The sequence below is a fragment of the Argopecten irradians genome, chromosome 12, assembly GCF_041381155.1.
Source record: "Argopecten irradians isolate NY chromosome 12, Ai_NY, whole genome shotgun sequence".
NCBI lineage: Eukaryota > Metazoa > Mollusca > Bivalvia > Pectinida > Pectinidae > Argopecten > Argopecten irradians.
Genome location: NC_091145.1, coordinates 21,561,900 through 21,587,404, shown reverse-complemented (window position 1 = coordinate 21,587,404; position 25,505 = coordinate 21,561,900). Strand labels below are relative to the sequence as shown.

At 33.8% G+C, this 25,505-nt stretch overlaps 1 protein-coding gene across 1 annotated transcript; it reads left to right on the top strand.

Moving 5' to 3' along the window:
- Nucleotides 1–208: 208 nt before the first annotated feature.
- LOC138336399 (uncharacterized) lies at nucleotides 209–25,504 on the top strand. Its single transcript, XM_069285882.1, has 12 exons — nucleotides 209–921; nucleotides 13,500–13,774; nucleotides 14,387–14,620; nucleotides 14,812–15,118; nucleotides 17,008–17,186; nucleotides 17,437–17,916; nucleotides 18,315–18,571; nucleotides 18,908–19,133; nucleotides 19,541–19,666; nucleotides 20,059–20,197; nucleotides 21,460–21,698; nucleotides 22,462–25,504. The coding sequence occupies exons 1-12, from the start codon at nucleotides 864–866 to the stop codon at nucleotides 22,675–22,677; spliced, it is 2,736 nt and encodes a 911-aa protein (XP_069141983.1). The 5' UTR covers nucleotides 209–863; the 3' UTR covers nucleotides 22,678–25,504.
- Nucleotide 25,505: the final 1 nt, after the last annotated feature.

Sequence of the window (25,505 nt, the reverse complement as noted above, 5' to 3'; positions counted from 1 at the left end):
TCATTGATCTGTACAGCTCAAATGCCATACTGCTCCCCGGTCATACGATTTCTACGGAGATGTTATTTATATGTAACAAAAATATATAATAGTCCTGCTGTTCAGTTTATTTTAGCACAAAATCATGTCAAACTGATGTTTTTTTCTAGTTGACATAGGCTCATCCATCGATATCCGGCTTGGAAGCTCCAATCTGTATACTGTCAACAAGAACGTGTGTTTAACTTCGTTCTAAGATCTGATTCTGAAATATATCCGTTTTCCATTGTCTTGTGCGCGTGTGGATAATCGGTAGGAACAAATGTTTGCATTCAATGCCAAGTTATGAGACATACAGTCATGAATAAACAAGATTGAATAGTGAAGCAAACTACTCTGTAAAATGTAATCTGTGTACTGGCAACTATTTGTATGGTTATAACGTGTACTCTGTGAAATTCAAGGCATGTTCAAGGTAAAGCAGCACAGTAACAATATAGTCGATGTGTTTATATTTTAATAAGCACCACATACCACACGTTCATAAATATGATATTATAATACAGGCAACCAAATGATTTAAATAGTCAATATATTAGAGACCCAGAATAGAAAACGTTAATACTTCTTGCTTACTATCGATTCCAAAAGTTAAGAATTTATAGCAGCTGATAATCCCCCGCGGAATGTCACAGGTGAGTGGGATCGCAGTCACCCGAGTATGACAGTGTCGTCTGCTTGCCAGTGCTAACTGTATGTGTGTCCTGATCGCATCTGGAGCGTCATTAACACGATTATCCCATGTCGGATACTTAGAACATGATGCTATGACATTCGATGCTGTGCATTTTCATTAAAGGATCCGAAGACGTACACCAGACGATATGTTTCCAAAAGAAGCAGTTGGATCCGTGATCGTACTTTTGTCTTTATTTACTTTGGGTAAGTATTAAGTTCTTGTCACAGTTGTAGTACGATATACAGCGACCATACTAGATACCATACTATACATTACCATATGGATAATTGGCTTCTCCTTTAGCACATAAACATTGGTATATTTTCTCGTTGTGTATTTTTGTTTAAAAAAAATGTTTCTTATAAGAAAATAATGGAATTGTGAAAATGAAACATTGGAAAATTATGCAAATATCATGACAGGAGGACAGACAATTTACTATCTATATGCAAAATTTGGTCAAAATCTATCTAACCAAAACTCTAAGATTAGAAAGAACACAAATGGGAAAGTCCACATAATATATAGAGAAAATTAACAATGCGAAAATTTTGATCCCTAACTGTAAGTATAATCTATCTTTTGAAACCTGCATCATTTTATGTCCTAATTAAATTACTGTGTTTGAATATTATTACTGAATATTTGAACACAATCAATGCTACATATGTATGACAATATATTGGTATCACCCAAAAGTTGTTGTTAGTCTCTGATAATTAGATTGTATTGTTAATTATACATTGTTACCATTGTTTAGAAGCTAAACGGACCATTGCACTGTCTTTGAAGCATGCATGATACACGTAATTTGATACATTGAGATACGTGTAATATGAGACTCAAACATTGTAATTCATTTGACAGAATTATGATTGACAAGATGATGTAGGTTGTTCCATTTTGTTGAAGACGTTTGAGAGAGACTGTTAACACTGCGTCTGTTAATTATACCTTCTTAAATTTACACTTTATACATGTTTTACAGACAAACTACCGACACTTTGTCGTATCACACATTCTAATGAATATGACATACTACTAATGTTTATGAGTTGCAGTTTGTAATAAAAATCGCCTTTAACACAAACGTGTAAATTAAAGTTGAATTCGTATTTATGGTTTCCACTTTATTCCGTAACGAACGTGTTTTATTCTGCGTTCATTCAAGATATTGGATATATGACATATCGTTGTACTTAATCGCAAAGCCTATACAAGCATATACAGGATATTCATGAGTGCTTATTTTATATGAGATTCTAGGAAGCTAGTCTAGGAAGTTTTTCTTCATTCTTTTTGAGAGAGAGAAAGCCTTGGCGTTTAATAAATTAAAACTTTGAGGCAAATTTTTAAATTTCAGATATTTTTGATCACATAATTAAAGCAATTTACATTTCGAAGAATCTCAGCGAATAAATGAGTTGGAAAAATCCAGCGGATGCCGACATTTTGTCATGACATCATTGAATCCTGACGTCAAGTCATTGTTTACTGAAGTCACAATGGATTTTTAACCAATTGAAAGAGTTCCAGTTTATGTAAGACACTAGTGACACGTGCAAAATATTATACTGGCGAACTCCTTGTATAGCAGGCGGATTATGTGACACTTATGTATGTTTGACATAAGAGTGGTGTGATTGGTGAGAACTTTAATAACGTTGACCGAGCTACGTCTTTCCTTTTAATAGCGTCATTTACAGGACGTCATGGTACCAAGGAATTATTCCAAACCTGAACCAGTCTCAACTCTGAATCTATCCAAGATCTAACTTCTCCAATCAGAGTTAACGTTATAAAATTAAGTCTAAAAATCATGATTCTGAAGCCATGATAATGAAGGGATATAGCTATCTCTCTTTACATGATCATGTGACTTCTTTAGAAGGATTGCTGACAGCAGGCAAATGTATAAGAAATACTAATGCTTACTCGATCAAAGGGAACAGACGACATTCGAGACGATTTGAGATTAAAAACCACCTTACATTCCTTAAAGATGCTCCATCACCGACAGAGCATAAACGATACCTATAATTTGATTACGAATAATTGGTGTTTAATTGTGTATATATATGTCTGATTAACAAAAGATAATACAAAATCATTTGATTTGCTTTTTGTGCATACGCAATCAGTACATCATTCCACATAGGACATAGTGCCACGGAATGTTTTCGGGATGCAAATGATTATTGCTTATAATTTTTATCGTGAAGTAAAATTAGAAGGTGAGCCTTGCCAATGGTGGAAATAGTGTAAAGTAGGTAACCTTTGTAACTGAAGAAAAATACTAAATCGTCTGCCCCTGTTTTTGAAAGAGAAAAAATACCATTTGTCAGCAGTGGAGCATCTTTACACAACGTTATATTGATACAGCATGGGGGATTTTCAAACTGAAAAATAAAATAAATCCTGCCACCTATCTATTTAGAATAATACAATCAAAGTTCATGGCATAAAGTTGTAAAATTATCAAAAATAATGAGACCTACAAAATGTAGGCTAAATAAAATTAGAATATTAAAATAATACTTTCTTATTTATATATCCATTACAACATTAAAAACAATTTGACTCTCACATTTTTGCATGAATCCTCCACACGTGTGCATACAACCGCGCCTATATTAATGTAACATGACGTTCCCTGGCACATCAAAAAAGCTTAGAGAAGTAGATAAATAATCTGCGATCGACAAACATCTATTTAAGCTCATATATTCTTTATAATGTTTGAAAATTAGATCGATAATTTCAAAATTTTAGAATTATCAGAATACGTATAGGCTCATTAAGAAATTAATGACCATAAGAGAAGCATTCAAGTACTTAAAAAATGACAAAATAAACTGACTTTATGAATCTCTAACCCAAATACATCAGCCTTGACGTCGATTTTTACGCTTCACTAGTACCTTGTTATATACATTTGTCCATGTCTGATCTGAACAAATGTTAGTGCTTTCACGTGTCCACTTGACCATCCGAATACTCATCTTCGATACTCCAGGGGTTACTATCACTAACGTTATATCCTGGACTATTTCATAGTGAAATTGAAGGCACCAGAAGACACAGGTAATTTGTTTTTATGTGCATCAAAGGAATTGTATAACGGTACACTGTGGTTGATAGTGTTGCTTTGAAGTTGAACGTTGCTTTCTCTGTAATCTTCAAAGGAAGTCTCTGCAGGCCTTTGATAGATTACTAATTTTTTTCGTAAAACTGTCTCCAATCTACGAGATAGTCCAGTGATGGATATAACGTCAGTGATAGTAATCCCTGGAGCATCGAGGATGTCGAATACTGTAACCAGTCCACCCACTGTACGGTAAATTCGCTTGCATATGTACTACTTTGCATGTCTGTGTAAAACTTGTCATTATAGAGAAACCATAGTAACGTATGGAACGACCAAAAATGGTAATAGAATCATGGTTTATGGAGGAAAGCGATTGTGTGAGTGTATTTGATAAAAATCATATTTCAGAACTGTAAATTTGGAATGGGATATTATTCATTTAGTAAAATTCTTGCTGACTTTTTTTCCACATGGGATAAAAGAACTAAAAGTCTCGTTTTAGCGAATTCGTGTAAACTTGGCGTGGTTGAAATATTTTATTTATTTGAGAGTGAATAATATATGAACGAAGTATGCACAACATTCTATTCTGTTATAGAGATATAACAGAAACATCTGAGGGTATCCTCATCATAAAATGTTTTGCAGTGTATTAGAGTATAAATTAACTCTTAAACATATGTAATTCAATTTACTATAAACTGTAGTTAATATTTTCACAATTTAAAACATATTGAGGGACTCTTTTTTTCTACGAAATCATTACTACGCTGTTGTATCATCTTCTAAGTGACGTACGCTGTTGTATCATCCAATCAGAAGTGACGTACGCTGTTGTATCATCCAATCAGAGGTGATGTACTTTACAAACTTTGTGGCACGGATAAAATATTTCAAGCCAATGAAAATACAAGTGTACTTTAATATATCTATAGAACTTCAAAATAACCAGTACTAGTGCAAGTAGTGATAATAATAAATCTTAATATCAACTTTAATCCAAGGACGTATATGAGAAGGATAAGTCACACTGAGTTTTGGGCAAAGACAGCGCAGGCGCTTTTGTGTTTGTGCACTGACCGTGACGTTGGGCGACGACTGATTTCCTTTGATATCTGCCGCCGCAGCCTTTGATGTAGCATGGGGGTGCGAGGGTTACCGTCTTACTTTCTGAAGCGTGCTGCCATTTCATGAGCGGTCGTGTTTTTTTAACGAAAGTTTAAGACATTTCTTCTAAATCTTCCGTCTTTAAAGCAAGTTATAAACGTTGTGTAATTTCATTTACTTTACATTGGTGTTTCGTTTGACTCGATAAGACAAGTATTTGTTGAGAAAAACGGTTTTTATTCCCGGTTCATAAGCGTCTCGCGTGGTGTTTAGTAGTGTAAAGAGACAGACACGAATCCTTCTCACTTATAAATCCTTGTTTAATCTCACTTGTTTATTATTAATATAACTTTATCTATTGCTTTCTTGGATCCATACAAAAGGATCGACAGCAAAACATACATATCACACAGTAGATTAAAACAACAACTTAAATATTTATCTAGCCAGCTTTCCTCAGTTTAAAGGACTTTTTAATAAAGAGGTCTAAATACTGTAGAAGAGGTAGATCAAAAGAAGACAGGAGTCGTATCAAATTTTCAAAATCTGTTAGATGATGGTTAATTACATCTTTATGAAAATTATTATCATTATAGAGGTTAACAGAACATTTAAAAATTAAATGAGTTTCATCCTCAATACCGGTACAAAATTTGCATAACCGCAGAGGACGGTGAAAAAATATAGTTGTATAACAAGTAACTTTTAACTTTTTTTTGTTTTCCTATGAGACATATGTTTAGAAGTGTACGGTAACAGGCTAATTAAAATATCCATCCAGTATCTCCAGTCTGTGCTGTGAAAAAGGTAATGCAAAATAAATGGAGCGTTGAACGACATGGACATTAGTCACCACAAAAGTTCAGTTTCTGAAAATTAGTTTTTTAATATTTTATTTGATCGGGGATATCGGATTGCTTCTTAATTATTCATTTTGTTTAGAAATTCTAACCTTGCGGTAACTAGTGCCAGAGATTTAGCTATGCTAATGCCCATGACCACGGTTGATTTCCAACAGATGACAATATTAACTTTGTCACTGTCAAATTTAAGTTTTAAGACCCTGTTTAAAGTAAAGTCGAATCCAGTCAATTCAACGCTCCTAGTGCATGCTACAAACACTAGTAAACATAATGGCATGGTTATTTGGTGACAGAAATATGTACTGCACCCCGTGGACGTGCAAAACTGAAATGTACATGTGTTTTGCATATTTTACCCAAATACAAACACCACAACAATCTACGAGTCAACAGTAATATCTAAAGTTAGGACGGATTCATGGACACTTTTTAGTAACTAAGTTATGTTCAAATACACCTAAGAAGATAAAAAAAATCACTAGTTTAAACGGGGTCTTAAACATTCATCATTTATTTAACAGAAGGTCGTTTCACATACCTGTGAATAAAAGGTTTTTAAAATGTACGTGTAACTGTTTTCTAAACTAAGCTATCATCTTGAGTTAAATTCTCCACCAAAATGTTACCAACACTTTCATACTATTAAATGTTTGATTACCTCCCCTTGTCAGAAACAGACTTGACAAATTTTTTTAATTTCTTTTTTTTTTTACATTTACATGTGTAAACACATAACACACACATTGAACATTTGAAACTGATGCATCCGAAATATCCAACCAGCAGGATTCGATTCATTCACCTCTATGAAAGCCGAATAGGGTGTGTCAAGAAACTCTATTTTGGGTTCACATTCTTAAATGTCAAGAGCAATGCCAAAGTCGTTATATAGTAGCGAAAACGCAAGTAGTATAGAAAATAAGGAATGAAGTGAACTGCGGCTTAATAAAAGAAGAAAAATACCCTAAATATCGATAATTAGTATGTATAAAATAGGCCGGTCTTGAAAGTAAGTCTTTAATTTCTTGCAGTCAAATGCATTTTGAAAATACAGCGGCTTCGAAAATACTGTACTTGAAAGTAAGCCTTAGATTCCCGGTATTGAAATGTTTTTCCTGAAATGTAGGCCGATGCAAATGATTTGCATAACAACATTGAATTGTATAAAACTTCATGTTTTTGTTTAAACATTCCTTACTATATATGAATGTCTATACTATAAGATTCTTTCATATGTGGGTATGACGTATTTCTACCACAAAAGTGATGCAAAAAAGTATCACACACTGTTGTATAAACCCGAGGTTTTCTGAGAATTTCACAGTATATTGTGCTCGGGGGTAGAATATTCCTGTCTTTCATTTGCATATATAAAAGAGTAATTTTCTCTTATATCTCGATGTTGTTATTACAATTTTACAATTATGATACCCCGCCAATTTATAGATGATTTCGAATAAAAACGCAACTACAAGTCAAATCTCCATTCATGATAATTGCATGATATTTTTTACGAAAATCACGTTGTCTACAGCTTCTATAATAAAGCAAATCTAGTTTCCGAACGTAAAGTTAAAATTTTACTGTGATAATAGTAATTTTGTTGGCTTAATCTTTAGTTTGTCATTCGTTGACGAAGATAGAGAGTAAAATAGTCCTCATCAATATTTAGGTTATTCGTTTATGCACGGTACTGTCTTCTAAAAATGAATTAATGAAGTAAAATCCATCACACACAACATACTATACTGTATACTGGGTATCGATTCCCTAGTGTTTCAGAAGCACGTATACATGTTTCTGGTTCATATTATTCAGATCTCAAATCAATAAGGCCTCGCTTTAAACAACTAATGTTCTATTCAAATGTCTAGTTTCAGAAGGAAAATACACGAAAGAATGTTTCATGTAAATCAGTGCGACTGAAAACATGTTTTCATTACTCGATGATTAGTGGGAGAATTCAATAAAAAATAGAAAAAAAATCGAAGGTTTACCTTACTTTGAAGGTCTAACGGAAAACCCGCTTTCAATGTACGGCGACGGTATTCTGTAATGTATATTATCTCAACGGTCGTATCTTTTGACAAAAAAAAGACAAAAAGAATCAATTCTAGCTTTAAATCAAAATTTGAAAGAACTTCCCTTTTGTTTAATATTCTATCTTTGTCTCATTATTATGGATATTGTATGTTTTCGTTATTGATTACTATAATCAGTTTTGTAGTGTTTGGGATGCGGCGAATTACATTGCATAAGTAAATTTCGTTGACGTTTAAAGAAATATGATAATTAATGGTTTGAAGATTAGAATGTATAATGTGGAATGTGGATAGCAGGCTGACTGTTTGTCATTATAAAGTGAATGTTTTTGAAATTGTTGTTAACATTGCATATGGATACAAGGAAAATAGGTTCATACATATGAATGATTTTGATCTATTGAACATTAAAGTTTAGACATTTCTTTTTAAATATCCAAATCATGAAAAACATTGAAAATATTGATGTTATCTTTGTTCATAAGGCTAGGCAGGTGGAAGAAATGATAAAAAATATCATAGTATATAGTATCATAGATCATGTCATAGTATCGCTATAGCTACTGGGTTAAATAGGAATAACACAATGTAACGTGTAATTGGTTTTGTGGATAAATTGTAATGACATTATTGGTTTGTAACCTTTGCTATTTCAGTAATGTCAGTTATGACATTATAAAAGTTACTGTTAGTTTCTTATATTAATGACTGTGTTGATAATAGAAGCCCTTTTACTGTTTGCATTGATAGCTACAAATAATTTTATGTATAAAAATCATATATCCTTGCATGTTACTGCAACATTAAAAAAACTATACGCTTAAGCATTATGCCTATAGATACAAAGTGAAAACTTTCCATGACAAATTTTGAATAACGTTACTTCGTGTAACAAATTTGAAATATTCGATCAAGGAAATAATATCAACGGGTGTTTTCTAGATAACAATAGATCCTTATAATCATGTGTCTGTATGGTACGAATTACTTGAAGTAGTAAATATAGGGCAAAGAGGTAATCTAACGGTGTGGAAAAACTTTTTTTCTAGGCGATATGCCCCTTTGTCAAGATACAAAAAGAACTCTTTTTCGCTGTCATATCTTTTTGCCCAAAAACGTCCAACAGACGCACTATTGCCGCCGGATCCATCAAAACCACTATATACCAATTTCATTGAAATCGGCGGATATCTCAGTTTCGACCAAACAGAAGCTTTTTACTATGACATTGTTTTCATATCCCTTAAAACACATGTATACCAATATTTATTTGAAATAAGACAATATCTAAAGTTTGACCGATCAGAAGCCAGAGAATAGCGGTTATTTACATTGGCTTACGGATCGAGTCGCGTGCACTCTTGTGCGCCACTATGAATTTTATGCAACGTTTCATAAGTTCCGTGCAACAGTTTTCGTGATGTGTGTAATAACAGTAAAATTGGAATTCCCAGAGGTGTGTAATTTGATAAAAAAAACCTTTCAATCAGCTACACGTCTATCATGTATATGGATATGCTCCGAAATACAGCAAAATGCATCAATAGACATATGCAAAATAATATCACCTACGGTTAGATATATATTATAACGGTTATATAAATTGTAATATCCTTCTGATCTTTGATCTGTGATTTATTACATTTGTATCTCTGATATTTTGGTATCATGCAATCGTTGCACCATTTAAGCTATATATATATATATATATATATATATATATATATATATACTATTTTATGATAAACATGTATAAAATGACAAGAATAAATAAATGTTTAATTTTATATCGGAATATTATTTCTGGTACTAAAAATCTATATTATGATATTGAACCAGTGGCGCCTTTAACTGTGTACGCGGAATTGAGTACATAATGCAGGATGGAACCCATTGTTCTGTGGAGTATATGCAAGTGCAGTGTTGATTTAATTGTTGTCGTCTCCATTAGGTCGATATTTTCTTTCTTTGTTCCTGATTCTGGGAGATGCCATTTCTGTTTGTTATCTGTTGTTTTGTTCTCGATAGTGGGTTTTTAGGTAAAATTTTTAAAATATTTACATTTATCACGGAGAAATAATATTGACATTCAACAATTCAGGTATTTTAAAATGCAAAAAGAGTTTTAGAAGTTAAAAATTAATCAATTTTTGTTAGAAAACTCAAAGCCAGAAGAAATTTCTTATTAATCTTTGTGATCAAATGTTATCTATTTCTATTTTATATTATAAATGTTTTGCCTAAAAGTTCAAGAAATTTTATTTAATGTTGCATATCAAAACAAAAGATAACATTAGCACAGTAGTATTCTGGAGACAAACATATGTATATGTAGTTTAACAATTAAATGACTTATAAAATACCACAGACATCATTATCGACTGATAGATTTATAATGGCACAGAAATATTATAACATTTTGAGGTATATTGAAAGCATAGTCACGGGGTATATACCAGTAAGCTAATATCGAACACTAATGTTACTAATAGATGTTATGATATATTGTAATATATAGATATGCCAATATTGCAAAAAGTAAAAGTTGACAGAATAAACAATAATATAGTGTACATTTTAAAAGTAATTTCAATCGAAAAAGGTATAAGTATGCCTCGACATCTTACTACAAACCCTCCACCTCTGAGTTCGTATCCCATGTGGGCAATTTCCAGGTACTGGCCGCTGGTCAATGGCTTTTCTCCAGGTACTCCGGTTTTTCTCCACCATCAAACCTGGCACGTCCTTACATGACCCTGACTAATAGGACGTAAAACTAAACAAACCAAACCAAATCTTTAAAGATGCTCAACCGCTGACAGAGCATCAACGATAATTATCATTAATCGTGTATATGTAAATCTAATAAACACCAAAATACATACGATATGATTTGTTTTGGTGTCTGCGCGATTAGAACCTTATTCCAAATAGAACTTATTGTCGTAGATCCTTTCGGGATGCTATTTAATTATTTTTACTTTGATATAATAGTAAAATAAGAAGTTCAAACTTCTCAATGATGTAATAGTGTAAAGCAATATAAGTAACTTCCATTATTGAAGAAAAACACTTATTCATCTGATCCTATTTTTGATTTGATAGAGAAAAAATGTCTTTCGTTAGCGATATATAATCTTAATGATTTGTAATAAAGTAGGTAATAAAACGATCAATAATTTTACCAACATTTACTTCGTCTATTTTTGGATTCTTTCTACTAACAATATAAATTTATATCAAAGTGTTGAACTTATATGTAATATCTGACAGACCTTTTTTTTTAATTATCATTATTCCCATTTAACAAGCAGTCAGATTTCTGTCAAATGTTTTGATAACCCTATTTATTTCTATACTTCTGATATATTATTTGGAAAGAAAAGAAAGAAAAAAGAGGTAATTCTAACAGTGTGGTGTCGATTTTGTTCGAGGCGATATGCCCCTTTGTCAAGACACAAAAAGAACTAATAAAATTACATACCGTGATATTGAATGATGAACTAATTATTATCATTTTAGCCCGGTCATAAAATCAGATTGATATAATGTAAACCAACTTATTTTCGCTATCATTTCTTTTTGTCCATAAACAGTCGAACTATTGCCGCCGGTATCCATCAAATCCACTATATACCAATTCCATTGAGATAGGAGGATATCTAAATTTCGACAAAACAGAAGCTGCTATCTTGTTATTATGGCATTGTGTTCATATCCCTCAAAACACAATATCAATATTTATTTGTTTTCGTGATGTGTGTATGAACAGTAAAATTGGAATTTTCATTTGTGTAATTTAACGACAAACATTTTAGTTTTTCTACACGCCAATATTATACATTAGTATATGGATATGCTCCGAAATACAGCAAAATGCATCAATAGACATATACAAAAGATTGAATTAAATATAACGGTTATATGAATATATAATTCTGACAGTGTCGACAAAATATTATCGATTTAAAAAAAAAAAAAAAAAAAAAAAAAAAAAAACATACACACACACAAACAAAATCAGCATTTACATAAATCATCTTGACATCGATTCCCCATCCGTTGGAATCAGTAATTTGTTGCCTGTCGTCTCTAGAGGTGGATACATCCCGGATGATTATTGATTTTTTCACCTGGTGGAACGCATTTTTTCAAGTGCTATAACGTACATGTGTATTGATAAATTCTAATGGATTCCCTGTCTCCGTCTCATTGGCAACGACACTCTAATGCATAAGCTTATTACGTTTCACCGTCGGTTTATTGAATCCCAGGACACGTACAACGTAGTCTTTAACACTATCGATTTCTATCATTTAAATGTAGCGAAATAAACAATATTGTTTGGAAGTCTGGTGAATTGAGGCGACACTCATCAGGATGTAGTTATTTATCTTTATTTTTTATTGATTGATAGAGGTTACACAATTAATATTTTGTTTTGACGTTGGCACTTTTTTTACAAGGGTGTTTGTTAGTTTATTTGAGGATTCAACATAATGATTATTTGGTTATCAATGTATAGACAGAAAACCGACGTGCACTCTGAAGAAAGTGTGAAGATCAGCATTACCACATGAGAAAGTGTAAACTTCAATTTTCGGCCTATACATTCAATGACCAAATTGATATAATTTCTTAAACATATTCAGGGAGACAATACGACAAAAAAAAATAATAGAACTAAAAGAATATTTGTCTAAGGCGAATTGATTTTGACGTCGACCACAACTGATTCGATAGCCTTTACATTTTTACTATTTTTACGTGTTCTTCTCATAACACATTATCTCCATACCATTTTTTAATTTTCGGCATATAGATAGGCAGTAGCAGATATTTATTTAAAAATAAACACTATATAACGTCACTTTGTGGATGCCTTGAATGGCAAAATGATTTAACCTATAACAATGACATTACAGCAGATATTAAGTTATTCAAAAGATATGTGATATATAATGTACATATATTTATTAAGTTGTATTAGATACAAGTTTATGTGTATGGGTATCTGGACAATGAACACAAAAAAAGAAATGATCCTTGAAATATTTTATAACCTTTACGTTCCATTTTACTTTCCTGTGCATTTGATTTATTCACGAGATTAAGATAATTACATTGGCCTTCACGACTATATAGCAATGATCAGAATTTCGTCTTAGAATTCAGATATCATACATTTTCCTTGTTTCCTCGAGATAAAAGACTTTAAAATCTTTATCATTTTAGAAGCAAATGACTCGCAATATATCGGCATTATAATTGATGTTGAAGGACACAGGTTTGCTTCTTGAAAGTTGACGATTCTAGTAAAACCTGACGGTTCGAAACACACTGATGTGGCAATATAAAAATAAACAAATCAAAACGGAAATAAGGAAAGTATTTCATCCTTGTGAGCGCAAGCGTCATATCATTATAAAATAGAGACTTGAGATTTCTTACTAAACATTTAACATCTAAAATATAACATTGTTGTTTGAACAAACAACAATACTTTGCTTCTCCTTTATTCAAATCAGACCTTGTTAGGCCTACCTCGAATATTTCTACTCACAAAATACTTTTAAAAAGTTCTGAACCACGAAAAAAAATCCCAAAAATCACACTATCAGTATATGTATGTTTGACTAAGGTACAATGTATCTCATGTTGTTCTTTTTTCAATGTTGAAGGTTTGGGGGCAGCGGCACCAGCAGTTCTTACACCATCAATCAGCGTTGTGGCACCATACGATACGATCACTGCCTTACATCTAGGCTCTATGACTAAGCTTGAACTAGAAGTCCAGTTTCCTGCCGGTCTCACAAAAAGCGTCAAACTTGAATTACTCCCCTCCATCGACGAGGTCGTAGCGGTACTGGGGGATGTCACTATAACCCATAATGGCCCCAACCTCGGCATCACTCCTCCGGCTCCGGTCCGCTACCAAGTACCAGCCACAGTCGGGGTAAGTTACAGCACCTAGTATACTGAATAGTTGTTAAATTTCGCGAGTGTAAAATTCCGTGATTTACTGTTATTCACGACGGTTTATTTTCGCAAAAACACATTCTAACTTTTGGAAACATTATTCGCATGATATGATACGGTACATGTAAAACTATGATTTTTAAACATTTTGTCTTTGTTTTAGATTTCGCTATTTTGGGTTTATCTGCCAATTTATCAAAATATCTGTATTTGCATATTACAGAGTTATCTACACTTGTGGGGAGGTATTGATTGTGACGTCACGTGTTTGCGATATACGTTTAACGTTATACTTTTCAGAGAATTCGACGTCAATTTCGTTCACAAAATAATGACGTTACAATGGTCACCTACCCAAAAGGAAGCGAGTTCTGTAATATGCAAAGACATTATTTGTTAACTACCATATTTGCTAATTAAAACAAATGTATGATAGTGTATTTAGGTCATGACTGTAGAGCAATAACTATAAGGAAACAAATTAGATCAAGCCTTAGGAATTTCTCGGAAGATAAAATTCGAATGATGGATGGTTCCTTTGACTGAGATGGATATTGGTTGCCACGCTAACCATTTTTTTTCTTTTCAGCAAGCAGTTGTCTATGACTCGAGGTGTGTGTTTGAAATAGGTGACGTCACTAACACTGACGCTACCAATACTCTTGACGACAACGTTCTACGTCTTCAGTGGGAGGCGGTTCTGGTGGACTTCGGATCCAATGTGGATGGTGACACGTACTGGATCAGCTCAGGTGTGGAGCACAATGACAGCAACAACGTCTGGATTGGACAGGCGTCTTACATCCTCAAAAGTGCTGCATTGGTACGCCGTTACAATATATTTCGCCCATTGTTATATACGATGTACTTTGCGTTGTATTTCCTTCATTTGTTGATTTCATTTTAGTTCGTTAAATAAATGTCTTTTTAACACTTCTTTTTTCCTGGATAACTCTATCTATAAAAATAATGTCTTTGAAACAACTGTATACGTTGATTTGTTTACTTTTTCAGCCCACTTCGAAAATCCCTCAGTTCAGTTTGGTACCACCCGCCGATACAAACATCCCTCTTAATTCCCTATTCAGCGTGTCCATAGACGCTTGGCTACCTTACGCTTACTCTTCCTACGCTGCAGAGGGCGTTAGTCTCGCCATAGATGGCTCGGTCACAACTGTTGCAATAAATGTGGTGTCTTCCGGAACTAACTACGACTTCCTGTTTGATTATACACAGCTGACTGCAAATGACTTGAACTGTGATTCGGTCACCCCTGGCAGTAATCGAGTACGGCTTGACATTGGATCAGTACCAAACAAAGGTAGGATATACAGTAAAGAACATCTTTTTTTTTCCTTTTAGCACTCAGAAAGAATTTGATATCAGCTTTGTTTTGACTGCGACATGGGACATTTTCAAATATACTTTTTTAATTCTACAAAACGAAATTATATTAAATAAAAAGTTATATGTGTCTTATTTTTCATACCCACGGATCGAGATGAGCTTTTGACATGTTATTGAGAATAATAGTACTTTCAATGCAATGTAATGTTTACAATTAACTTTTAATTTTACAATTACGAATAAGAGCTGGAAATGATTTGAGCAGTACTGCTCAAAATCAGTATATTTATATCTACTGTGCAGTGAAATGAGTACATACGATCATACTATGGAGTCAAGTTGTGGTCTACAATTTCATTTCACATTTAACAATGTAATTAGTCATTGTAAAGTGATTTCTGCAGGTATGTGTCCATTTAATCATAAATAAAACATACAAACAACAATTTTACAATACATGATTTCTGTGTTGTAACTAACATTTGTAATGCATCTGAAGTCATTTGAATGATTTTCACAGCTTAATTCGTCAAACCTTGGGGTTTTCAATAGATTAATTGATAAAAAATAACATGTCAAATTTTTCGGCCAGTTACGGCACATATAACTTTAATGAGAGGTAATTACAAACGAGTTTGTAAATAGGCTGAAGTAGGATTGGAAGGACATTTTTTATAAGTATTGAGGTTACAAATTGAATTGCATAGTGTAACAGTAAAGAGGATAGCGAGTAGGGAGAAACTAGTTTAGAGAACTACTTCATTGCATGAAAGTGAAAGATATTATAAAAAGGAAAAGAAATCTTACTCTATGTATTAAATTATTATATTTATTCATTAACATTCTATTTTCACACCATCTTACGAATTACAGTCAAACATCATACACATAATGAAAGAAAATGAAGGAAAGTTAGATAAAGAAAAAAAACCTTCCAGAATCCATTTCCATATATTTGTGCATTCAATTCTTTCGTATTTTTACATTCCCTTTCATTCACATCATACAATTAACCATCATATGCATTTCATAATTTAATCATATGGAGATAATGTTTAATATTGTTCCCATTTAAAGAACCTCTTTATCCTGTAAACAAGCTTAATTTCGATGTAATGAAGCTTTTACGCATTATGGTTTTACGCGGCTTTTTCATTTTACGATTTAGACTGAAATAGTTCTGCTGTATTCCGAATTTGCATATTACAGAGTTATCTGCACTTTCGGGTAGGTATTGATTGTGCCGTCATGTGATTGGGAGCGTCAATCACATCAAACTTCATACGTTTCGAAAGAACGACTTGAATTGCGAAAATAATGACGTAACAATTAATGCATATCCGCAAGGAGCTAATTCTGTAATATGCAAAGACGGAATTAATGTTTTCATTTTATTCATTTCCAAGCCTTTCGCGGCGATTGTTTTTCACTCCCAAAGAATATTCCCGAAATTTTAACGTACACGAATAAAAGAAGGGTAACAGTATCAGATAGTTTCCAATGGGATATTTTCTATTTAGTGGACCTTTGAAATGTTCACATTTTTATCAATAAAATGATAAAATATAAGTTACCTTTTTATCATTGGTTTAATTTCGTTTCTACGTGTTTATGTGTCGAAGTCTATCATTAATGCACATCCGACATAGTCTATATATTTCATATGTATATAGAAAAAAATCAACGGTTCCTTGCAAAGGTACATATACCAAAAAAGACATTCAGCCTTTGATATGTATATAGAAATAGGGTTAAAAATGATTGGGACATATTCCTAAACTAATGGAAACATAGTGTCTAAGAATTTATTGTTTAATAATGCAAATGTATTATTTTTGATTGCTTACTGTCTTTCTGTGGCAGGCGCGAACCAGGGAACTGTTGCCACAGCTGCCGACTCCATAATGATTGAGGTCACATGTTACATGTCCAGTAACGCTGTCATTGGTAACGAATACTCCATTGGACTCGGTGTGGAGATTGATTCTTCAGAGGTTTTCGTTTCTTCCTTCAACGTTACAGCCGCTCCTTCGGTGCCATCAGTGAGTCTAAGTCTTATCTAATATGACATCTATTGAACAAATATAAGAAGTGATGCTATCAATATCTGTTACTTTCGGCAACGAATCATTTATTGAAATATTTTATTTTTATATTTATTCGTACATTCGTCTAATTATTTATGTCAGATTTTATTTTATTATCCAGGAAATTATTTATGAAACGAATGGTCTTCAAACCATTGACCAAAAAATAGCATATACATCAAAATGATTATAATATTTGTTACAGACAGCCTCATTTACTGCAGTGGAACAGACACCCGATTCTGCGCTGGTTCCTATCGGTGGTATGGCCACTTACAAGGTGAATATGACCTTTGACCCGCAATCATCCGCCAGATACACTATTTTGGCAGAAACCTTGCATCAAGGTGCCACCAAAGCTCCTGGTCTCGCAACAATTTCCGTTTTAATTACAAATGCCGGAAGTAATGTTCCATGTCCAGCTACAGACGTATCCTATACTCTGTCCAATCCTAGCAACGGTTTCATCGACCAGGCTGTCATGGACATGAATGTCACCGATTTTGGTTTGACATCCGGTGCATTTGACGACACATTGGAGGTTGCAGTTGTGGGACTGGCGATGCCTGGCTTTGCTGAAAACGGAGAAACGTATATCCTGAAGCTCACCATTACTAATACGGACACCAGTGCACAGGAGGTGCTGCAGGGCACTTTTACTATCGGCGGTACCATGACTTATGACGTGAGTATACTTTTAGTGACCAATATTCCAAATCCAAGTACATATTCATGATCTGCATGCTACATGTGTACCACCTTTTAAAGGCACCAATGAATATAAATCTTTTGTTGAAAAGATATGATAAGCATGGCTGTGGGACATTTTGGCTTTTTGATAAATGAAATTATACAAGGTTTTAAAAAAATACCTGGCCCTAAGATCTTTCATAAATCACCATTAAGTTATTTTCTCCGTTAAAGCTTTTCTGATTTTAAGTAATGTAATAATGGCCGTTCGCACCTTTCCACTCTGTTAGCATTTTGGATGTTTTAATGGACGTTTAATTATATTGTTAGCTTTGTTGATGTGTCGTGAAATATTATGCTTGCATTGTCAAGAAAGAGTATCATATTTTTCAGAGTCCGGTGGCATACACCTTCAATATGTACCACGGTTGTTCATCCAACTGTCTAATGGCCACCAACTGGATCGACATATATGTGGACGTGACAACAGAAAGTGGCACTAACCCCGGGGAGGTGGTCTTTGAGCTGCCTATATCTTCAAACATCAGTAACCATTTCTTTAAAATATGTTCTGTCGAGGCCATCAATATCGGGAAGAACATACCCTGTGTTAACAATGCACTAATGACTGCCCAGTCTACTCTCTTCACGTAAGTATTGTCTTCGTTACCAAGGTACTGTCATTAGACGTTAACAGTTTAGCAGAAAGATGTCTGATACAAAAGTACATAAAGTTTGGGTCACTTGGGCTAGTATAATCCAAACATGTTCGTTCGAACATGTCGTTATTGATGAATTGTTTCTTGTTGTACATGTACTTATAACGAGTTTAAATCTAGCCCCAGTTAAGGATGTTATGCATAATCTTTTTGCTAAAGATATGTTTGTTGTCAGTGTTTGTCTCTTCCTAATAGCTTAGTTTACAGCTAAATCAATAAAATCAAGGCAGTAAAATTAAATAAAAATGGCTTTGACGTTTATCGTAGGGATGCAGATGGAAATTATGAAAAGGTCGAGGTCAGAATCAATCCACTATGTAACCTAGGGTTTGGTACTGACCCTGAAGACAATAAGTTCACACTCAAAATGACTGCCACCTACCTTAACGATTCCCTCGTTGTGGATGATGATACCGCTCACTTCGGTCTAGGAGTCACCTATAGTAACGTGCAGGTGTATGTTGCCATGTTGGAAATCTGCACGAAAGGAATTGTAAGTTAGACAGTTCACCTGGCCTTTACAAATTATATAAAATGAAAACTGAAATAAATGAAGGCACGTGTACGTAAAATAATGGAAAACTACATAGAGCATGACGTCTATCTTATATGTTGTTTTTATTATAAACAAAACAGTTGCGAAACATGAAATATTGTTATTCTGTACACGATTGTACGAGAGAGAGAACATTTCCCCTAATTACGTGCATGTTGCTTAATCACGACTATTTCCGCCGCGTGTAATATTTTGAATATGCATGAACTTTATTGATAAAGTCAAAAAGTGTATCAATCGCAAAAAAGAACAATACCGCGAAAGAATGATGTATCCAAATCGTGAAATCGTGCATCCGCGAAAATACCCACGTTGATAATATAACGTTGATTTGTTTTTGTCAGTCATTCTTTCCGTCCCTTGCAATTGTGGAGGGGGTAGCAGTTACTCCCAACCCAAATGATACGCTCACTGGCCTGCAACTACTATCCAGCCTTGATGGGAATACTTATTTCGACAAACCAATTGATGTACGTAAAGGTTTACCGCTAAGTCTGCAAATATGGCTTTAGATGACTTGACCACGCTTTTTGTCCGTATACATGCTTGTTTCACAAATATATTGAAATGATATCCTTTTATCTCAGAAAAAGATGACATCATGAAATTTTATTGTTAAAAAAAGGAGGTAATGTTTAGCGAGATGATTATATAAAATCACACTTTGGTTCCCAACATTATCTAAAAAGAAATAATACAGTTGTTGGTAATTTTTAACATTCAATTATTTTTTTTTTTTGTTAGATGGTAACTGTAAATGTGCGCTATGAGATTAATTGCTCACGAAATTGACACCTGATTGAAAAGTCAATGATTTACCAATGATTTATGTTGATCTCCCTTAATGTAACTTACATTGCAGTGGACATCCGGGACCAACAATGGCTCTCATGACATCTACTCCTTGACCAATCCTTTCCTGACTGTGTTTGTCCGTCTCGCCATGGCATCGGCCTGTCAGGGAAGATGTAACGTTGAGCATGCCTTCATTTACCAAAGTCGTAAGTTGTTCTTATTAATCAAATAGCTGGTACTGCATAGCGGGGTATTTTAGCGGGGCTTTAATTTGGCGATTTGTCGGGTAGGTATATAGATTGCCAAAACTTAACTCGTTAAATTTGAACATCGCCTATTATAATGACGCGAAGGATTCAACTTCAGGAATAGTTTCGACATCAGCATTCGATAGATCCATGTAAAAATAAAAGTTAAAGGGACAATTCAGTCTAAGAGTACATTAAAATTTGCACAAATTTTGGAAACAAACCGGTTCTAATAGAAATTAGATTAGTTGGTTTTACTGTGATATGTCAGAAAAGCCCGCTGTAGTGAATGAATGTGAAATGTTCAAACTCGCTTACTGTCCGCCATTACACATTGTGGTCGGACATCTTGTATGCCGAACCCTGGCCCTTGCCAGTGTAGTAAAGCAATTTTTGTCTAGAACTACTCAAATCCCTCTTATAGTAGGGTGTTTACCTTATTAGAAGCACGTGCTTGTTTAAAAATAATTTCGTCAACTCCTCATTGGTTATGTATTGCATTTGCTTAACGTGTGTGACTTTGGCTCGTGGTACGGGTACAGCGTTCATGTTGTACCTGCTTAATCGTATTGATCAACGATTTGAAATTTCAACGGTGTCAATCAAAATACTTAACAATGTCGTGAAATTTTTCAATATTTCTTGTTATATGTTTCATCAGGAATTTAGAACAATACATTTATGTCATATTTTGCTTCATGATTATGTAACAAATTAGCCTTATTGAATTGTCCCTTTAATTATCGCACTATTGCATTTTATTTTCAAAAAGTTTTATTTATTCCGGAACTTGGTTCCAACTCAGTGGCTATGTCTCCTATTTAGTCTCGAACGCCATTTTAATAGCTCCCTTCCGGCTCTTATGACATTGATGAATGGAAATGGTTGACAGAACAGAATAATGGATATGTTGGTATACTAAATACCAAATTGAAACCCTAGACATATGTCTGATCGCGAAATTTTAACTCGCCAAATATCAACTTTAAGTTTCATGGCCCAATCGCCAATATATTACGACCGCGAACATTTCCCGCTATACGGTATATAAATTATATATCCCAAAAGCAAAATAATCTACATCTGAAATTTAACAAACGCATGTAAGTACACTCGCAAAAGTATTGGAAGAGGAAACTTTCAACAAAGGAAGGTTGTTTTCTATTTGTTGTCGGATATTATTCTTCGTTTATTGTCTTATTTGATAATCGTTGTTTTAGTGGATGGATATCTCGACATATTCAGCGATTCTAATGATGCCCTCCTTCGTGAGATCCCTTGGGCTCTAGACCAAAACATCAACACCTGTATGAATATCCCAGTACAGGGTGAGACGCCGCCTGTTCTGTACGTTCGGATGAATACAACATTACTCGGAATAAACATCAACAGCTTCTCCTTGAATGTATCCGGAAACGGCCTGTATTGCGATCGCCATGGAACGTCACGTGTTGTCCAAGTAAGTGGATAATCTTAAGACAGTTTTTATTTATTTACCGGGTACTATTATGTTGCCATGTAAAACTCAAATGGTTGTCGTTTTTCTCCACACTTCTCGCCTTCTACATTTGGACCAGAGTGGCAGAGTAGGTAGTATATTCCTTAACATTACCAGTCCTCCATCTCTGGGTCGTGAGTTCCAATTCCACACGGGCCAGTATTCAGATAATGAATGTAGGTTAGTAGGTATTATTTGAGTACTCCGGTTTTTTCCCCCACTGAAACCTGGCATGCTCTTAAAAAGTATTTATAGTCTTATTAATCAAAACTTTCATATTTTTAAAGAAGACTACAGAAAAATAAATTCTACAAACATCCATACATATCAACATCTTATTAGGAAATAATGGCTTTAATCTCATGTGTATAAGGTCAAAACAGCAAAATTGAAAAAAAAAATCCAATATTTTGTCAACTAGGTATCTTTTAGTGACAAAAGCTCAAAAACGAGCAAACGGACATATGTTTTTTTCCCATGTTCTTTTATGATATTAACCCATGTTCTTTTATGATATTAACTCCTATTTCCAAAAAAATCTATATTAGAAAAAGAGTTTAATACAAGAAAATTTTGACTTCTCAGAGGAGTACATCCTTAAATGACTTTGCTTGATATTAATAGGTAAATGTAAATGTTAGAATTAGTTTCACATGTAGCAGAGAAATGTTTATCCTTTACTCATGTTTTTGTTCAGTTCTATAACTCTTTGTATTTTTACCAGATTGCGTATCCCATGACTACCGAGACGGACGTGTTTCATGCTGACGTTGGATTCTGTTCCTTAGCCCAGTCCTTCCCCGGAACTGGCTCGGTGATTACGTGTAACTACGAGTGTATTTGTACAGATCCAACCCATTGCGGACAGGTCTTCATGCTTTTTGCTAACCACGACCAAGGATCTTGGCAACTATGCGAGATCTCGGCCGCCAACGTATAGAACATCAATGTTCTTAATGGCTGCAGTGTTTTGGTTTCATTTCTTACAAACACTTTTGATAAACATACTTTTGTATGGTAATTCATGTTCAAACTAGCTTCATCCTCTTGTATGCTCAAAGGAGGTGCATATGGCATACGAAGTTGTAGAATTCTTCGAACGTAACTACCAAAAGGTCGTTTTCGTGGAATGTGGATATAATTTGACGCATTGGCAAAGACACATATAAGAGCAACCTCGATATTCCAGGGGAAACTGTCGTTATATCCACCCCTGGACTATGTAAAATTGAATGCAGTTTAAGAGACAAGAGCTGACCAATTAGATATTCGTGCATCCTTTGAAGATTACAAAGAGCGATACCCGACTTCAAAAACATACAGTGTACCGTTATTCGATTCTTTTGATGTTGATCAAAGGACCAAATTACCTGTCTCATCTGTTGTCGCACGCACACAGAGCCTTCAGTTTTGCTATGATATTTTCAAGTTTTGGGTATAACGATAGTGGTAATAAGCCCTGGAATATCGAGGATGAAATAACGGTAGCTGTGCATAAAAGTTACCAGCATTGGATTCGTGTGGCTCTTCATATTGAATGTAACTATACAATCTTATGATTGTAGATAATATTATTATCAATGACTATGAAAGAGTAGCAAAACGCTTCTTGCTCATTTTTGTCTAAAAGAAAGTTGGTTTTCGTTATATTTATTATTAGACGTGTTATGTTATTTTCTTGACAACTGTTATCCAAAAGCAAAAATGAATGGATCTATATTGTAATCATTTTTTGATATTTATTATTTTGTTCTGAACCATACTTTCAGTCGTAATCTGTGATATAGTGTTGTCATTTTATATTTGTTGTTATGTTTCTGTGTATGTTATTTTTCTGTGATTCCTTTTTGAAAAAAGAGTACTGCTAACCATTTTTTCTCGTGATATTCATTTTCTCTCGTTTGAGAGGGGACTTCATTGTGATTCTACGTTTCTTGCGTTTTTAAAGAGACGATAGGTAAAGTTAGATAACCTCGCGGAATTTTGTACGCACGAGGTCCAAGCGATTCACTGTATTTTATACAATTAACATTATTACTTTCAATCCCTTGACTCTCGAAAGAAACAACATACAACCACTTTTTAATGTATTTGTTCGCTTATCTTTGCGGCTTTCAATTTTAGTTTACAATTTTTGCAATGTAGCTGGTTCTTTGACCGGCAACTTTTTGGTCTAGATAGAGTACTAAAGATATACATAACAAAAATAGCAATAGCATAGTAGAAAGTTTGAAGATCAAACTGTACAAAACGATTTTTCGTTATTATTAATATTCTGGTTTTTAGTCAACCTTGTCGAGAGCACACAATACTAAGACAGATAAGTGAATATTTTTGTAGTAAAACCATTGCTTTACTTGTATATAAACTACAAGGATGAATTGTAACCTTGTAAGGACCGGTAGCTTTCAGCCAGGACCAGTAACTTTACGGGTCAACCGCGGTCCTTTGGACCAGCTGGAAAAATCCTTAAGGGATAACACTGTAATCTAGTGGCAAAATTATCTTTTTACTCTATTTTCCTAAGATAAAACAGTTGAGAAAATCTTGCACAATATTTCAAGATAATTTTATTCATCAACTTGCACATTTGTTCCTTTTTGTATAATATTAATACGTTTTAAAGATGCTCCACCGCCGACAAAGCATAAATGATATTCATCACTTAAACAGTAATTGGTGTTTAATCGTGTATATATATGTATAATTAGCACAAAAAATGTAATAAAATAATTTATTTTGCTTTTGGTGCATAAGCAAACAGTATTTCATTCCATATAGGATATAGTGACATGGAGTTTTTTCGGGATGCAATTAATTATTTTTTATATTTTTAACTCCAAGTAAAATTAGAAGCTCAAACTTTTCAATGGTGGTAATGGTGTAAAGTAAGTAACTTTTTTAACTGAAGAAAAATACTAAATCGTCTGCTCATGTTTTTTATAGTGAAAAAATAACGTTTGTCAGCGGTGGAGCATCTTTAAGTATTTTAATAGTTAAACTTCGTGTTATTATACAGCTACATTGTAGTAATAGAGTGGTGCTGTAGACTCGAGAGATTTTGGAAGCATGTTCTGAGAGACTAATTGGGGCATATTACATCCGTTTTGTAGGCATTATACATATTGAATTAAAAGGTGCATATAAGAGGTTAAACGAGCGTTTTCGTTTAGACGTCGGGTTTAGAGTTCTAACATATTTTCACGTGTTATGGTATCCATCAGTTATTAAATCATTATACTTAATGGTGCGGACGGTGTATATGGAGATCTTGTATTTTCTTTGTGTAAAAGCAAGTGATATATTTTATTGATTTTAATACGTTTAGAGATAAATGAGAATTTTCGAGCCATTTGAGCGTGTCAGTATGGTATTTTGACTGTTTAAAGATGGGTTGGGGGTTGGAGGGGGTCATTTAGTTTTATTTCGGTACCTAAAACCGTAGCAAAAGAAGGAATATATACTTACAATGTAATTCCCAGTATATGCACACACATGAAATCTTGGGGTGAAAACAAGTAATTTACGGTTCGGTTAACGACATAACTTTTGCTGGACAAAAACGTAGTGTTATCAGAGATTTATTTAAATCTCTGGTGTTATGCTTTGATTTATTTGTTTGCGTTTCATCGAGTAAAGTAAAAACTAATGAACATTTACTATGAAAATAAACTTTTTTATTTGGTTGCTTCTGTATGTCATAAAATGTTAGTTTTATGAAACATCCGTATTGTATGTTGACATTCGTTAATAAAAACTATTTACATA

What these genes read in the sequence shown, in the direction of transcription:
- LOC138336399 (XM_069285882.1), top strand. Translation starts at nt 864, where the DNA reads ATGTTTCCAAAAGAAGCAGTTGGATCCGTGATCGTACTTTTGTCTTTA. An exon ending in AAATCTGCACGAAAGGAATT is followed by an intron (nt 19,134 to 19,540) that starts GTAAGTTAGACA and finishes TGTTTTTGTCAG; the next exon opens with TCATTCTTTCCGTCCCTTGC. An exon ending in ATTTCGACAAACCAATTGAT is followed by an intron (nt 19,667 to 20,058) that starts GTACGTAAAGGT and finishes CTTACATTGCAG; the next exon opens with TGGACATCCGGGACCAACAA.